The 18315-nt window shown below is 46.0% G+C and overlaps 1 protein-coding gene across 1 annotated transcript; it reads left to right on the top strand.

Moving 5' to 3' along the window:
• The first annotated feature begins 8461 nt into the window (after positions 1–8461).
• Positions 8462–11947, top strand: LOC134206852 (uncharacterized). Its single transcript, XM_062682585.1, has 2 exons — positions 8462–8993; positions 9264–11947. The coding sequence occupies exons 1-2, from the start codon at positions 8462–8464 to the stop codon at positions 11945–11947; spliced, it is 3216 nt and encodes a 1071-aa protein (XP_062538569.1).
• The last annotated feature ends 6368 nt before the right edge of the window (positions 11948–18315 follow it).

Below are 18315 nucleotides of genomic sequence, written 5' to 3'. Positions count from 1 at the left end.
GGAGGGCTTCGGGGCCTCTTGAAAGGAGGCTTCCGGGCCTCTTGAAAGGAGGCTTCTGGGCCTCTTGAAAGGAGGCTTCCTGGGCCTCTTGAAAGGAGGCTTCCGGGCCTCTTGAAAGGAGGCTTCTGGCCTCTTGAAAGGAGGCTTCTGGGCCTCTTGAAAGGAGGCTTCCGGGCCTCTTGAAAGGAGGCTTCCGGGCCTCTTGAAAGGAGGCTTCCGGGCCTCTTGAAAGGAGGCCTGGGCCTCTTGAAAGGAGGCTTCCGGGCCTCTTGAAAGGAGCTTCGGGCCTCTTGAAAGGAGGCTTCCGGGCCTCTTGAAAGGAGGCTTCCGGGCCTCTTGAAAGGAGGCTTCTGGGCCTCTTGAAAGGAGGCTTCTGGGCCTCTTGAAAGGAGGCTTCCTGGGCCTCTTGAAAGGAGGCTTCTGGGCCTCTTGAAAGGAGGCTTCGGGCCTCTTGAAAGGAGGCTTCCAGGGCCTCTTGAAAGGAGGCTTCCGGGCCTCTTGAAAGGAGGCTTCAGGGCCTCTTGAAAGGAGGCCTGGCCTCTTGAAAGGAGGCCTGGGCCTCTTGAAAGGAGGCTTCCGGGCCTCTGAAAGGAGGCCTGGGCCTCTTGAAAGGAGGCCTGGCCTCTTGAAAGGAGGCCTGGCCTCTTGAAAGGAGGCTTCTGGCCTCTTGAAAGGAGGCTTCTGGCCTCTTGAAAGGAGGCCTGGGCCTCTTGAAAGGAGGCCTGGCCTCTTGAAAGGAGGCTTCCAGGGCCTCTTGAAAGGAGGCTTCTGGGCCTCTTGAAAGGAGGCTTCGGGCCTCTTGAAAGGAGGCTTCCTGGCCTCTTGAAAGGAGGGCTGGCCTCTTGAAAGGAGGCTTCTGGGCCTCTTGAAAGGAGGCTTCCGGCCTCTTGAAAGGAGGCTTCCAGGGCCTCTTGAAAGGAGGCTTCCGGGCCTCTTGAAAGGAGGCTTCTGGGCCTCTTGAAAGGAGGCCTGGGCCTCTTGAAAGGAGGCCTGGGCCTCTTGAAAGGAGGCTTCTGGGCCTCTTGAAAGGAGGCTTCTGGCCTCTTGAAAGGAGGCTTCTGGGCCTCTTGAAAGGAGGCTTCCGGGCCTCTTGAAAAGGAGGCTTCCGGCCTCTTGAAAGGAGGCTTCCGGGCCTCTTGAAGGAGGCCCCCGGGCCTCATGAGAGGAGGCATCCGGGCTTCTTGAAAGGAGGTTTCTGGCCTCTTGAAAGGAGGCTTCCTGGGCCTCTTGAAAGGAGGCTGGGGCCTCTTGAAAGGAGGCTTCCGGGCCTCTTGAAAGGAGGCTTCCTGGGCCTCTTGAAAGGAGGCTTCCTGGCCTCTTGAAAGGAGGCTTCCGGGCCTCTTGAAAGGAGGCTTCCGGGCCTCTTGAAAGGAGGCTTCCGGGCCTCTTGAAAGGAGGCTTCCGGGCCTCTTGAAAGGAGGCTTCCGGGCCTCTTGAAAGGAGGCTTCCGGGCCTCTTGAAAGGACGCTTCCGGGCCTCTTGAAAGGAGGCTTCCGGGCCTCTTCAACGAGGCTTTCGGGCCTCTTCAACGAGGCTTCCGGGCCTCTTGAAAGGAGGCTTCCGGGCCTCTTGAAAGGAGGCTTCCGGTCCTCTTGAAAGGAGGCTTCCGGGCCTCTTCAACGAGGCTTTCGGGCCTCTTCAACGAGGCTTCCGGGCCTCTTGAAAGGAGGCTTCCGGGCCTCTTGAAAGCAGGCTTCCGGGCCTCTTCAACGAGGCTTTCGGGCCTCTTCAACGAGGCTTCCGGGCCTCTTGAAAGGAGGCTTCCGGGCCTCTTGAAAGGAGGCTTCCGGGCCTCTTGAAAGGAGGCATCCGGGCTTCTTGAAAGGAGGTTTCCGGGCCTCTTGAAAGGAGGCTTCCGGGCCTCTTGAAAGGAGGCTTCCGGGCCTCTTGAAAGGAGGCTTCCGGGCCTCTTGAAAGGAGGCTTCCGGGCCTCTTGAAAGGAGGCTTCCGGGCCTCTTGAAAGGAGGCTTCCGGGCCTCTTGAAAGGAGGCTTCCGGGCCTCTTGAAAGGAGGTGCAGCCAAGGTGCTGCTCAAGAGGAGCCTTACTACCTGATCCATTTCCCCAAAGGCCTCACAAACCTCAAGAAGCGAGACGTCAAACCCATCGGTCAAATCCTCGTTCGCTGGGTGGTCTATCGAAACAAGCGTACAGATGTTACGCAGTGTACCAACTGCCTGTACCACGGCCACGGCAAAATAAATTGCCACCTAAAAGGGAGATGCAACAACTGTGGCAGGCCCCCACGTCACTGAGGCCGGTCCCTAGAAAGAAGCGTCAGCCAAGCGGTGTGCTAATTGCGGCGGCCCACATCCGGCTACAGATCGTATTTGCCAAAAGCGCGCCGAGTACCTATGGCTTCGGAAATAAGCAACTACCTATCAACCCGGTCGTCATGCGACAAAGGCTCAAACTGTTCCTGCTCTGAGCGCAAAAAATGTCCCTGCATTGCCGAAAACCCAGGCTCCTGCCAAAATACCTGGCAACCAGCGGGAAGTAACGAGGCGTTGTACAGTTCAGCAGAGTTGTGAAGTATTTTCACAGAATTTTGCAGCAGGCTAAAAGACTGCAAGACCCGATCGGACTAAGTGAAGGTCCTAGGAAATATGGTGTGCCAATATGGGGTCAATTGAGCCCCGCAAAATTCGCATCGCCAATTGGAACGCTCGCTCTATAAGAGCGAAAAAGCTTGAGTTGGCTCTTTTCCTAGCCCAACAAACTAGTGACTTAGGAGTAATTACTGAGACCCGGCTCAGCCCGAGAATGAATTTCTCACTCGCCAATCATACTGTAGTCCGCCTCGACCGTCCCAATTCAAACGGTGGAGGTGTGGCTATTCTAATCAGACACGGCATCCGCTACGAGATCCTGCCGCATCCTAAAACAAAACTCGTCGAAGCAATCGGTGTGAAGATTCTCTCCGACCGGAAAAACCTCGACTTTCGACATTTTTCTATCGGATATGGCTTTTTCGAAACCAACAACTCTTCAGGAATTGAGCTCTGACCACTACCCGGTGGTCTGCGAGTTCGATTGCTCCCCTACTCCACTGCCGTAATCTGAAAAAGTGACGTATACGCCATTTTCCAAAAATGGTGTTAACGAGTAGTACTCATCGAGCTCTTTAACAGAAAAATGGAAAACATGCATGTTGTAATTTGGCGCTTACGTCACTTTCTCAGATTACGGCAGTCCAGCAGTCCCAAGGATGAGGCGGGATTATCATCTAGTCAACTGGGTTGCTTTCAGTCGACTAGTCTTCCGGAAAACCCACTCGCCTTCCGTCGAAGCCATCGACCAACACCTGAATGATTTCGAAGAAGCCCTGCATTCCCCAGAAATTGCATGTATTCGGTGGGTACTGGTGAAACGAAAATTAGCAGTGTTTGACACGCCCATCCAGCAAATCATTCAACAAAGGAATACCTTTGGGAGACAGTTCCAGAGAACTGGTTGCCCACTGAAGAAGCAAGAATTATCGCACCTCAACAAGTTGATCGGGGATCGGATGACTGATATTCGTAACAAACAATTCTCCATCGACATCAAGCAAATAAAAGACTACTCGAAGCCATTCTGGAAAGAAGCTAAAGTACTGAAAAAGAAGCCCCAGGCCACCCCACCCTTGAAGGGAGACACTGGAGAAATCCTTGTTTCCCCTCCAGAGAAAGCCAACGCCATCGCGCGCAAGCTTATCGAAGCACACAACCCGAGCAAAAATGAATAACTAATTGATAACAAATTTTATTATCCGGTTATCGGACATTTTGATAACCGAACTTGTTATCATTTTGGCTGAATTAACCAGGGGGGAGTAAGCCTGTCATCCACGAACAAATCAAGCCTACCTAACATGTATTATCCGGGCCTCGCCGCTTGGGAAAGGCGGGCCACCCTGGGCCACCCCGCTTGGCAAGTGTAACATTTTTTTAACTGGAATCTTGTAGGATATTGGTTAACCTACACTACTGCTGACTAACGAAAAAATTGTGGGATTGTTTATTTACATTTGCTTCATACTACATGCAGAGGAGGCGCGATGCACCGTATATTACCCCCCTGGAATTAACAGCCAACATAACAAAAATGATACCAGAATTTTGTTCCTGAAATAACTAAATGAAAATAAATTAAGTTATCACTGATACCAAGTTGATAACACATTCTATTATACATGTTATATACTCAAATAACTAATTTAGTTATCATTTAGTTATCAGTCATCACTGTTTTATCGACCAAAATAGTTAAATCTTCTTTGCCGACTTCGTTACGCATTGACAAAAATGTTGGTATTCACTGAGATTCGAACTCGAATCGTGTGATTGTACGGCGTCGTCTCTAGGCACTCACCCAATTACGCTTCCTTGAGAAGCAGAAGAGAAGAGCACTACGCTTTCTACAATCTTGTATTTACTGAAGACTATTTATAATCAAATAATGATGCCATGACCATTTTATGTAAATATCAGTCGGCTGGACAGAGAGCAAATCAGAATAACTTATTAAAAACAAACTTAATTATCCAGTTATATTGATGACTAGAAATGTTATCATTTTGGTTGAATTACCAATTAACATAACAAAAATGATAACAGACTATAGTTCACCGACAAATAGCGAATCGGCATTCATTTAGGATAAATACAGTTCATCGTCCTTTTATTGAATACTTTTTTTTAGTTGTGACTAATTAAATAAATATATAAATACTAGGCAATAGTTCTCGACCTTGCTCAGTTTATTTTTTCTCACTAATTGTCTACCATTAGGTTGCTAGCAGCGCCACACTGTAAATCGATTTCAGTGCTAGGATTTATTAAAACAAAACCACAACCTTGTATTTTGAAGTGAAACGTTCCATGTTTTCATATGCATATATAAACTGATCCCAAAAAGAATTAATCCATGAAAAATGTTGCTATTTGGAGAATCCTTTCGCTAAACAAATCTAGACAACAGAAACCTCAACTCATTTTTATCTCCCTTGTCATAAGATGAGTTTGAACCATCCCATTGAATTCCACCACTTGATTGTACCTTGACAGATACGTATTTCGACCTCAACAGTAAGGTCGTCTTCAGTGTCTCGTACTTGACTCGACTTTTCTTAATCATACCGCCGAACCTCCAGGAGTTGATGTTCTATGACTTGATATCAACTCATGGAATCAAATGTTTCCATAATAAAAATTGTTTTTTGGGTTACTGTGATGATTCTTTTTCTTCTTCTTCTTATTGGCATTACATCCCCACACTGGGACAGAGCCGCCTCGCAGCTTAGTGTTCATTAAGCACTTCCACAGTTATTAACTGCGAGGTTTCTAAGCCAGGTTACCATTTTTGCATTCGTATATCATGAGGCTAACACGATGATACATTTATGCCCAGGGAAGTCGAGACAATTTCCAATCCGAAAATTGCCTAGACCGGCACCGGGAATCGAACCCAGCCACCCTCAGCATGGTCTTGCTTTGTAGCCGCGCCTCTTACCGCACGGCTAAGGAGGGCCTGTGATGGTACACCTTCCTAATGATTTTCTATTCCACATCTCGATATTTCCATGAGAAGACCTTCCCTTAATTATCGACTCATGGAGGTTTGACTGCAGATCGTTTTGCCCGTTTTTGTATTTTGCATTCAAATCTTGGTCTAAACATACAATAGTTGCAATAATTGAGCGTATTGCAGCGCCGCACTCTAAATCGACTTCAGTGCGAGCATGATTGTTTTCTCCAAATCACACCAGATCGTTGCAATTTCTTGATTATTTGACATTCCCAGTTGAATTTTGCGATTCTCCATGTATATGAACATTGCAGATCATAAGACGAATTATATTGCCTCAAAGCAAATGCAAACGCATTTTTATATATCTAGACGTTGTCCTGCAAAGTAGGTGGTTACTCAAGAGTATTCCTCAATCCTGAATGAGCACATGTACTTGGATCATATGTTCCGGGAGTTGCAAGGCCATATGTTGAGTACTAACTCAATAACAACGTATGGTTCTCAGATATATACATATTTCATTATTAAACGACACCTGAAATAAAAGTAAAGTTGATAAGCATAGTATAAAACAAATAAGAAAACTTGAACTCTCGCGTAAATTTCTTAGTTGACAGAGCTAAATGAACAAATCAATAGATATCGTTGGTAACGGGGAAAATTATCGTCTGCCCAGACAAAAATTTCAGTTCAGTGTTTAGAAACAGTTCTTGTCACACTTTTTATAGCATCCGCCATTATGGTGAGAATGGAAAGCTGGATTAATATTAATCCTAATCTGTATGGTAAATCTGATTAAAGAAAGAATCGCAGTTTTTATTTGGTAGAATTTTACCACGTGTTGAACATATGGGAATGAACATTCACCATGCCTAGAGAAGATGTTTCCATAATTTAGTTTATTTGTGTTCAGTGATGAGCTTGATCCCCCAGACTACATCCCTGGACGACCATCGCTCTCGTTGCTCCTTGTTTCACTGTCCAGAAGAGTGTTCGACCGTCGCACCATCGTGGCGAATATGGAGGATGAAACGAGAGATCGCCAATCATCGTAGTAGTCAACGGTCATCGATGGTCATCACTGGAGATATGAGGGAGATCTCCTCTCTAACGCTCTACTAGGCGATCGCTGTGGAGAACATCGCACGACCCGATGGTATACTTCGACTGACCACCACTCTGATGATCAACGAGTTAGTTGCAATTGGCCTGCAGCCAAGAACGGTTGGTCTGGAAACCGCGCGCGATACCTCCAAAATTCACGTAGTTTTAAGAACAAAATTTGTTAAAGTAAATACATGTTAGCCAATTAAAGTGATTAGTCTTTCGTTTATGTTGAGTGTTTTATTGAAGTGGACTGAAAGTTTGTATGTAATGTCTCCGTGAACTTGTGAATTTCCCGATTTCCTAAGACGAGCGACGACGAGAAGAAGGAATTCCGTCGCTGAGCAGATTCCAGCTAGGAAAAGTAGTTTTCGTTCCGCGGTTCGATGTTGGTGTGCTGTAAACGAGCTGTCGAAGAACCCACTAAACAGTACCCCATCATTTTGGTCCTTTCGAGCCGGATCCGTGGACCAAGGATTTCGGTGATTCGGACTGAAGACCATAGGACTTGGCGCCAAGGTGTCGCCATCGTGTTGACGGAACAATATTCAGAGATTATCAAAGCAATTCGCGCCATTGCTCAGGTGGAACAATTAAGCTCACGGTTAATTATCCTCGCGAACAACAGCACAATTGGACCTTTGTTGCTGCAGTGCGCCAAATTGGTTGGCGATTGGATTGGCCGCGTGTAAGGATCGACGAGATAAGGGATCTCGGATCTAGGACTGCGAGTTGGAAGGGAACCCTGCAGCATATACTGACCAGCGAGGGACACATTTTCCCAGGTAAATAATAAAGTGCAGTATATGTCCTGCCGAGGCGTGGATTACAATCCACTAACACCACCATTTCGTTTTTCTTTGGTTACCCACGACGAGTTCAAACGACGAGGTTTTCCCTATTGGACCACACTATTCTGGTTAGGCACGGATTGGCCAGAGGCACCAGTTCACTGGTAACCCGCAGAACTGATCAGGACATCGGTTCATCGAAGCTACCGATAGGACCATCAATAGGCGGTGATAGGTGTGATTCGGTGAGAGCATACAAGTACCGTTTTGGACCATTAACGGCACTGCGGGGTTTCGGAAGCTTACTCATTCGATATTGGACTTAAATTTGCATCGCTACGGACTGTAGCATAACGGACGCGTGATAGACTTGAAGCATTCGTTATCCACCATCGCAAGAAGAGAAAGGACGAGGAAGAGGCCGCATTGATTAATGTTTTCTTGGGTGAGTGACAGGCAGTATATGTCTGCCGAAGCATTACACATAATAGACCTATTAAATGTCTTTATAATCCTCTTTTACCTTTTACCACACATTCACTATACGCATTACGCGTTTCGGCTGGTTTTCTGTTTTAAAATCGCTGTTAGTTTGTCCAGGGAAACTTAACAGGATATGGCCTGCCGAGGCCAACTCTCTGTTGATACTACACCATTGTGTTTTTGTACCTCTTCGCCTCACTTCCATCTGCATTGATTGAGACGCTGTTGTGAAAGCCCGTGTAAATTTGATTTTGGATTTTTGGTTGATCGCTGTGCTAGCCAGCTCGCCGGTTGGTTTCTTAAGGTAAGATACCACGGTATATGTCTAGCCGAAGCGTTCACTCTCGATACTACATACTCGTTCTACCCTCTTCACTACCTTCATACGCTGGTGTAAATTTGGAGCTGCTTTGAGACGAATTGCGTTTTGTTCCTATACGGCTGTGCGGTTTAGAAGGCGCGGCTTCCTGTTTCCACAGGTAAAAGCTGGTATATGTCTAGCGAAGCTAGGCCCCACCGCAGAAAACTACATCCTCGCATTTCTTCTCTTATTACAACTCTACAACGAGACACGATGCCGAAAGCCACCACAACGGACAAGAAGTCACCGTCACTGAAGCGGCTCAAAACTCAACTGAAAGACGCACAATCTTCTTTAATGGACATCCAGCGTTTTATTGATGGTTTCGAGGACCAAGCCTTGTCCAGTGAAATTGAAGTTCGGCTGGATATGCTCGATGGTTTGTATGAGACTTTTAGTGAGACCCTCATCGACATCAAATCTCATGACGATTTCATTGAGGGGGACGAATCGTACGAAAAAGAACGGGTAGAATTCAGCGATCGTTACTACGCCGCAAAATCGTTTTTAATGGAGAAGCTCAAGCAACGTCAGGAACCATTGGACCAATCTCTCCGTCCGGAGAATACGACAATTCAAGGCGAGTTCGTCGACCATGTGCGTTTACCGCAAATTAAGCTGCAAACATTTACGGGGGATGTGGATGACTGGCTCAGTTTTCGAGATTTGTTCACATCTCTGATTCATTGGAGGAAGGATCTCCCGAAGGTAGAAATACTGCATTATTTGAAAGGATGTTTGCAGGGTGAGCCAAAAACTCTCATCGACCCTCTTCGGCAAACTAGGCAGACTACCAGGTGGCATGGGACTTGCTATTAAGGCGACACAATAATAGCAAACAGTTAAAGAAACGCCAGATTCAGATCTTTTCAAACTGCCAACTTTGACGAAGGAATCCGCCGCCGATTCGTTGAGGGCTTCGAGAGAGTCGTGCAGACTTTGGACCAAATAGTGCAACCGGCCAATTATAAGGATTTGCTTCTAGTAAACATTATATCGGTACGTCTCGATCCAGTAACCCGCCGAGGCTGGGAGGAATACTCAGCCAACAAGGAACAGGATTCTGTGAAGGACATGCTAGAGTTTCTTCAGCGACGCACTCACGTTCTCGAATCATTGCCAACACGGGGTGCCAGTCAACAACAGCAGAAACCAAGATCAGCAGTGCTCAAGACTAGTTCCAATACGGCGCAAACATCAGAGGGACGTTGTGCAGCATGCTCTGGTATTCATTTGCTACATTTGTGTTCAGTGTTTCAAAAGTTGACGGTCTCGGACCGAGAATCTTTGTTGCGGACGAGTTCATTGTGCAGAAACTGTCTCAAGGCTGGGCATTTAGCTAAGGATTGCCAATCGAAGTTTTCCTGTAAAAATTGCAAAAAACGACACCATACTCTACTCTGTTTCAAATCTGGAAAGGACAATGCGAAAGTCTCTGTGTCAGCCAAACGAGACAATGCTTCTCGAACAGATTATCAAGCTACAGCAGGTTCGAACTCAAGTCAGACCAAGGAAGCATCTGAAACAGTGGTCGTTAGTGCAGCTCAGCAGTTCACGACACAAGTGTTATTAGCAACAGCTGTTATTGTTGTGGAGGATGATAGCGGGAATCGGTTGCCAGCGCGTGCTCTGCTGGACTCGGGCTCGGAGAGTAACTTTATCTCTGAACGTTTAAGTCAGCGACTTCGGGTAGCGAGAAGCAAGGTGGATATCTCAATTTCCGGTATCGGTCAGTCAGCGTCAAGAGTGAAGCAGCAAATTCTGGCAAAGGTTTGCTCTAGAATATCTGAATTTTCAAAGAAAATGCGGTTCCTAGTTCTCCCGAAGGTTACGGTCAACCTACCATCGTCGCCCATAAACATAACTGGATGGACTATTCCAGATGGCGTAATTTTGGCAGATCCGACATTCGCAATGTCCAAGGACGTGGATATGGTGCTTGGAATAGAACATTTTTTCGATTTTTTCGGGAGCGGTCAGAGGTTCTCACTGGGAAATCATCTACCAACCCTGAACGAATCTGTTTTCGGTTGGGTAGTTTGCGGTGGTTGCTCCAACATGAAGTCATCTCCTCTTATTAGTTGCAACGCGTCAGCGCGAGAAGGGCTGGACGCCTTAGTTGCTCGATTTTGGTCCTGTGAAGAGGTTGATATGCCAGCTAGCAGTTACTCGCCGGAGGAAGCAAAATGCGAAGCTCTGTTCGTACGAACGGTTCATCGTCAGGCAGATGGACGATATTCGGTTACGCTACCAAAAATAGAAGACGGTATATCACGACTAGGCGAGTCAAGGGATATCGCTGTTAGACGATTCCTCGGCACAGAACGAAGGTTGGCAAGGGACTCCAACCTCCGAACACAATACAGCGCGTTCATGAAGGAGTATGAACAGCTAGGACATATGCGCAAGATTGATGATCCGGATTCGGTCAAACGGTGTTACTTGCCACATCACCCAGTGGTCAAGGAGGATAGCACCACCACCAAGGTACGTGTGGTGTTCGACGCGAGTTGCAAAACATCATCAGGCGTTTCACTGAACGATGTTCTGCTGTGTGGACCAATAATACAGCAGGATTTGCGATCACTGATCTTTCGATGTCGAGTAAAGCAAATTATGTTGGTAGCGGACGTAGAAAAAATGTTTCGTCAGATTGGAGTCTGCCCGGAGGACAGGGCATTACAATGTGTTCTCTGGCGTCCTACAACTGCTGCAGAGATTTCAACGTACGAACTCAACACTGTTACGTACGGAACCAAACCGGCTCCATTCTTGGCTACACGAACGTTGAAGCAGCTGGCAATTGACGAGAAGGAACGGTTTCCATTTGCGGCAAAGGTTGTCTGCGAAGACGTCTACATGGACGATGTAATTACCGGAACGGACGATGTGGACTCAGCTATTGAACTGCGAAACCAGATGGACAACATGATGTCCAGTTGTGGATTTCGGCTTAGGAAATGGGCATGCAACCGTGCGGAGGTTTTGCAGGATGTTTCGGAGGACAATTTAGCAATTCCAAGCGCTTGTGGAATCAACCTGGATCGAGATCCTTCAGTGAAGACACTTGGATTGATCTGGTTACCATCAACAGACGAGTTTATGCTGAAGTTAAATGTTACTCAGACGGATCCTGGAGAACAATTAACCAAGCGGAATGTTCTATCGAAGATTGCGTCAATTTTCGATCCACATGGGTGGTTTGGTGCTACAATAACAACAGCAAAAGTGATTATGCAGCAGTTATGGACGCTCCCAGGCAACGACGGAAAACCGATAGATTGGGACCAGAAAATATCATCGATGGTGGGTGAGAGATGGAGAAAATTTGAGGAGCAGTTGCCAGTTCTCTGTTCGGTTCGACTTGCAAGATGTGTCGTTGTTTCCAATGCAACATCCGTTGAATTGCACTGCTTTGCGGACGCATCCAATAAGGCATACGGCGGATGTGTATATATTCGAAGCCAAAACGCAAAGGGAGAAGTAATGGTTCGCCTTCTTAGCTCAAAGTCACGAGTGGCTCCAATCAAAATACAGACGATACCGAGATTAGAGCTCTGTGGAGCGCTTCTAGTCACTCAGTTGTTCAAGGTTTTGCGGGAAGCGCTAAACATTTCAGCAGATGCATATTTTGGTCCGATTCCACGTGCGTACTGTGCTGGCTCGGATCGATTCCGTCGACGTGGAATGTGTTTGTAGCAAACAGAGTATCAAAATTCAAGCCATTACTGAAGGGTTCCGATGGCAACATGTTCCTGGAATCCAAAACCCAGCTGATCTTGTATCAAGAGCAATTCTACCGCAGGACATCGTTGACAAAGGATTCTGGTGGACGGGACCGAATTGGCTGGAGTTGGGTCCAGAAAAATGGCCGAATGCAGTGAATGTTCAACCCAACGAGAAGGTAAATACGGAGCGTCGTCGTGTGGTGATAGAAAATACGTCTCTGCTGTACAGGAATTCAACGAACTTTATTTCTATAAATTCTCGTCATACTCGGACCTGGTTTTGACCGCCATTTGGTTGGGACTGACGAGGACGCTTTGCACTCGTCGTGAAGATCGTACTTCTGGTTACCTCACCACTGCTGAACTAAAGGAGGAAGAAAACATCTTAATTCGCTGAGTTCAAAAGGAAACTTTTGCTGATAAGTTGAAAGCGTTATCTGCAAAGAAAATTATACCTTTAAAATCACCATTGCGTTGGTTCAACACATATTTAAACTAGGATGAAATACTTCGTGTCGAGGGACGGTTGAAACATTCAGACGGGTCTGGAGACACCAAACACCCAGCAGTTCTACCTGCACGCCATCAGTTCACTCGTTTAGTTCTGCTTCACTACCATTCGCGTTTGTTGCACGCTGGACGGAAGCTTTTGCTGAGCACTGTTCGTGTTCGGTTTTGGCCTTTAGGAGGAAGGAATGTGTCGAGACACATCATTGCCAACGATGTTTCCGGGCAAAACCACATCCTGTCCAGCAATTCATGGGAGATTTACCCGCAGCCCGGGTCACGGTAGCCCGTCCTTTCTCAAAAACTGGCATAGATTACTTTGGACCTGTATACGTACGGCCAGGACCAAGGCGAGTAGCAGTAAAGGCATACGTTTGCCTATTCGTGTGTCTATGCACCAAGGCAGTTCACCTTGAGCTCGTGACTGACCTGTCAACGGAACGGTTTATTCAGGCACTAACACGATTCGTATCACGCAGAGGTCCTATTACTGAGCTCTGGTCCGACAATGGGACCAATTTTGTTGGGGCTCGCAACAAATTGCGAGAGCTCTTTATTTTGCTGCGAGACAAGAATCACCAAGAGAAAATTACCACGGAATGCGTCAACCAGGATATTCGTTGGATTTTCAGCCCTCCAAGTGGGCCACATTTTGGAGGGTTATGGGAGGCGGCTGTACGCTCTGCAAAACACCATATTCTGCGTGTTCTAGGGAACGAACCCGTGTCCATTGAGGATATGAATACGTTGCTCGTTCAGGTAGAAGGCTGCCTGAATTCACGACCAATTACAGCAATGTCGGATGATCCGAATGATCTAGAACCACTCACACCGGCACATTTCTTAGTTGGGTCGTCACTGAAAGGCTTACCGGTGGAGGATTTATCCGATGTACCTGTAAAACGTCTAAACCATTATCAACAGCTTCAACAAAAACAACAACTATTTTGGAACCGGTGGAGGCGGGAATACCTGTGTCAACTGCAAGGCCGTACCAAACGCTGGCGTTCACCGGTACAAATTGAAGTTGGTAAATTGGTAGTAGTTGTCGACGATAATTTGCCTCCAATGCGCTGGAAACTTGCGAGAATTATTGACGTTCACCCCGGCAATGATGGAGTGGTACGTGTAGTTACACTCAAAACTGCTACCAAAACAATCAAACGTCCGGTCGAGAAAATCTGTTTGCTGCCACTCAACGATCTTGAAGAGCAAACAACAACAAGCGAACAATAGTTACCCCGCAAACCTTCCTTCCCATCCTTGTCGAAGAGGATCATTCTTTTATTTTCAGAAATGCTGCTATTTCTGTGTGGGTGAGGATGTTCAGTGATGAGCTTGATCCCCCAGACTACATCCCTGGACGACCATCGCTCTCGTTGCTCCTTGTTTCACTGTCCAGAAGAGTGTTCGACCGTCGCACCATCGTGGCGAATATGGAGGATGAAACGAGAGATCGCCAATCATCGTAGTAGTCAACGGTCATCGATGGTCATCACTGGAGATATGAGGGAGATCTCCTCTCTAACGCTCTACTAGGCGATCGCTGTGGAGAACATCGCACGACCCGATGGTATACTTCGACTGACCACCACTCTGATGATCAACGAGTTAGTTGCAATTGGCCTGCAGCCAAGAACGGTTGGTCTGGAAACCGCGCGCGATACCTCCAAAATTCACGTAGTTTTAAGAACAAAATTTGTTAAAGTAAATACATGTTAGCCAATTAAAGTCGAGTCAAGTACAAGACACTGAAGACGGCCTTACTGTTGAGGTCGAAATACGTATCTGTCAGGATACAATTAAGTGGTGGAATTCAATGGGATTGTTTAAACTCGTCTTATGACAGGTGAAAACATTCCACTAAAAAGCTCAAAATAATTTTCTTATCAATTAAAGTGATTAGTCTTTCGTTTAAGTTGAGTGTTTTATTGAAGTGGACTGAAAGTTTATATGTAATGTATCCGTGAACTTGTGAATTGCCCGTTTTCCGAAGACCAGCGACGACGAGAAGAAGGAATTCCGTCGCTGAGCAGATTCCAGCTAAGCAAAAATGGTTTTCGTTCCGCGGTTCGATGTTGGTGTGCTGTAAACGAGCTGTCGAAGAACCCACTAAACAGTACCCCATCAATTTGAAAGAATAGAATGCTTAGCACGATATCTGAACGACGCGAAATTTTAAAGAAAAGGCAAATTTGTACTGATAATTAAATGTGTTATTAATCAGTTATCAGTTAATCACATCATTGATAACTAAATATCAAAATGATAATAAGGATAACTTAGTGTGTTATCAATTTGATATCATTTCAGTTATCTGCCTTTGCTCGGGAACCTCGGTGCTTCTATGGTGAATTCTCATGAACATGCGGCACAGCAGACTATCAACCAACTCAACTCAATAGAAGCCTACCCATTCCCCAGCCGCGTGACGGAAGATGAGGTCCGTACAGCTATAAAATATGCTAAAAACATTATGGCCCCCGGTAACGACGGTATCTTCAACCTGCTTTTGAAAAAAATGTCCTGCAAAGCGTATAAATTTGTGGCAACAGTTCTCAACAGATGCTTTCAATTGCAATACTTCCCGACCAGATGGAAGCTAGGGAAAGTCATCTCTATTATGACCAGCGAGTTACCGACCAATCACGCTTCTGTCGGCAGTAAGCAAGCTATTCGAGCGACTCATCTTACGGCTGCTGATGACCCACCTTGATGAAAATGACACAATCACACCAGTCCATTTCGGCTTCCTTGAAGGGCACTCTACCGTCCACCAACTTGTTCGGGTGGAAAACCCCGCTGGTGTACCTCAGGGGAGCCTTCTGGGACCAATCTTCTACAATTTGTACACATCAGATGTCCCTCAACTACCTGCTGACTGCATCCTTGCACTATACGCTGAGGATAGCGCGATCATGGCAAATGCAGAACTCCGAAGATATACCGATCCAGGCTGCAGCGAGGCGTTACAGTGAACGGCCTTGAGATCCTTCATCACTCCTCATATCGGATCACGGGATATATCGTAGGAATCTTTAAGCCAAACATAGAAGAAAGCGTAAAACTTAGAGACAGACTCAGCTGACCTATTTTCATGCGATCAGCTGATCCAAAACAAATTAAAATAAACGATCGGGCATACGAAATAATATACATACAAGAAGGCAGAAACATTGCCACTGGTTAGGGACCAACGCCCTGCGATTCACATACGGAGCATCATATTTCAATTTTATTAGTGGCAATTATTGTACGCAGGAAACGTTCATTACCTTTCCCAACGTAATGGAACGACAAGTACGTTATTAAGGGTCAATGTAGCATAAAATCACTATTGACAATATAATTCATTTTACTTTCGACCGTTAAATTGAAATGGTCGATATATTTACTCGGATTTTTCGGCGCAAACAATTGAGCATAATCTACTATATATGCTCAACTCGATGGGATGGAAGGATATGCACAGCCTTATGTGCCGACACCTTCCTAAAACAATTTTATATACTGATGGCATTATAAAAACAAGGCCGTATATATTCAATTACTCAACGCAAAGAAATTTAAGCAATCAACATAAATTAAAAATGTTGCATGTAGGAATTGTTGGGTTAATTTACTTTTCATTAATTTAAAAGTTATGTGAAATATCGCATACCCTTATCACGGTTTGGCGAAACCGGCGAAAACAGCTTAGTCAGTGCATATGCACAGCATATGTTTCGAAATGGACAAATTGATATGAAATTTGCGAAAAAGAATCCACGTGTCTTGGAGGGACTCGAACCCTCAACCTCCTACTCTCTAGATAGGCGTGATAACCCCTACACAACAAGACCACTTAAAGGTCACGTTTGCGGAAAAGCCATCAGAATCCGAGTACCAACCTCCAACGCGGTTAGCTCTCTTTTTTGCAAATTGAATATCTTTCGGATGCTTGATTTGCCCAATCTCCACATTTGCTTTACTGTTGTATATCCACAGCCAAGCGAGTGCACATTGTTTATTAAACGAGAGGATCGCACTCCATGCCCCCAGCAACGGACTGGGCGGGACGGTATAGAATGCGAATTCAATCGCACTCTGCTGTGCCAAAGGCTTGCTTGGCTAAAGCATTTGATGAGTTTGATTGCCTTTACGTAAACGGTCGCGTGTACTCAGACGACTAATGACGGTGAAAGACCGACACTTGATTACAATTAATTGCATATTATTCGGCAACTCGGGCGTACGAAAACCATTTTTTTTTGTTAAATATCTTGGCAGTGCATATGCACAGCATATGTTTCGAAATGGACAAATTGATATGAAATTTGCGAAAAAGAATCCACGTGTCTTGGAGGGACTCGAACCCTCAACCTCCTACTCTCTAGATAGGCGTGATAACCCCTACACAACAAGACCACTTAAAGGTCACGTTTGCGGAAAAGCCATCAGAATCCGAGTACCAACCTCCACCGCGGTTAGCTCTCTTATTTGCAAATTGAATATCTTTCGGATGCTTGATTTGCCCAATCTCCACATGTGCTTTACTGTTGTATATCCACAGCCAAGCGAGTGCACATTGTTTATTAAACGAGAGGATCGCACTCCATGCCCCCCAGCAACGGACTGGGCGGGACGGTATAGAATGCGAATTCAATCGCACTCTGCTGTGCCAAAGGCTTGCTTGGCTAAAGCATTTGATGAGTTTGATTGCCTTTACGTAAACGGTCGCGTGTACTCAGACGACTAATGACGGTGAAAGACCGACACTTGATTACAATTAATTGCATATTATTCGGCAACTCGGCCGTACGAAAACCATTTTTTGTTAAATATCTTGGCTGTGCATATGCACTGCACAGCATATGTTTGCAAATTGATATGAAATTTCCGAAAAAGAATCCACGTGTCATGGATGGACTCGAACCCTCAACCTCTTACTCTCTAGATAGGCGTGATAACCCCTACACAACAAGACCACTTAAGGTCACGTTTACGGAAAAGCCATCAGAATTCGAGTACCAACCTCCACCACGGTTAGCTCTGTTTTTGCAAATTGAATATCTTTCGGATGCTTGATTTGTCCAATCTTCACATATGGTTTACTGTTGTATATCCACATTCAAGCGAGTGCACATTGTTTATTAAACGAGAGGATCGCACTCCATGCCCCCCAGCAACGGACTGGGCGGGACGGTATAGAATGCGAATTCAATCGCACTCTGCTGTGCCAAAGGCTTGCTTGGCTAAAGCATTTGATGAGTTTGATTGCCTTTACGTAAACGGTCGCGTGTACTCAGACGACTAATGACCCCTAGGGGTTATCACGCCTATCTAGAGAGTAGGAGGTTGAGGGTTCGAGTCCCTCCAAGACACGTGGATTCTTTTTCGCAAATTTCATATCAATTTGTCCATTTCGAAACATATGCTGTGCATATGCACAGCCAAGATATTTAACAAAAAAATGGTTTTCGTACGGCCGAGTTGCCGAATAATATGCAATTAATTGTAATCAAGTGTCGGTCTTTCACCGTCATTAGTCGTCTGAGTACACGCGACCGTTTACGTAAAGGCAATCAAACTCATCAAATGCTTTAGCCAAGCAAGCCTTTGGCACAGCAGAGTGCGATTGAATTCGCATTCTATACCGTCCCGCCCAGTCCGTTGCTGGGGGGCATGGAGTGCGATCCTCTCGTTTAATAAACAATGTGCACTCGCTTGGCTGTGGATATACAACAGTAAAGCAAATGTGGAGATTGGGCAAATCAAGCATCCGAAAGATATTCAATTTGCAAAAAAGAGAGCTAACCGCGTTGGAGGTTGGTACTCGGATTCTGATGGCTT

The sequence above is a fragment of the Armigeres subalbatus genome, chromosome 1 (genome assembly GCF_024139115.2).
Source record: "Armigeres subalbatus isolate Guangzhou_Male chromosome 1, GZ_Asu_2, whole genome shotgun sequence".
NCBI lineage: Eukaryota > Metazoa > Arthropoda > Insecta > Diptera > Culicidae > Armigeres > Armigeres subalbatus.
This window is presented reverse-complemented; position numbering and strand designations above follow the sequence as displayed.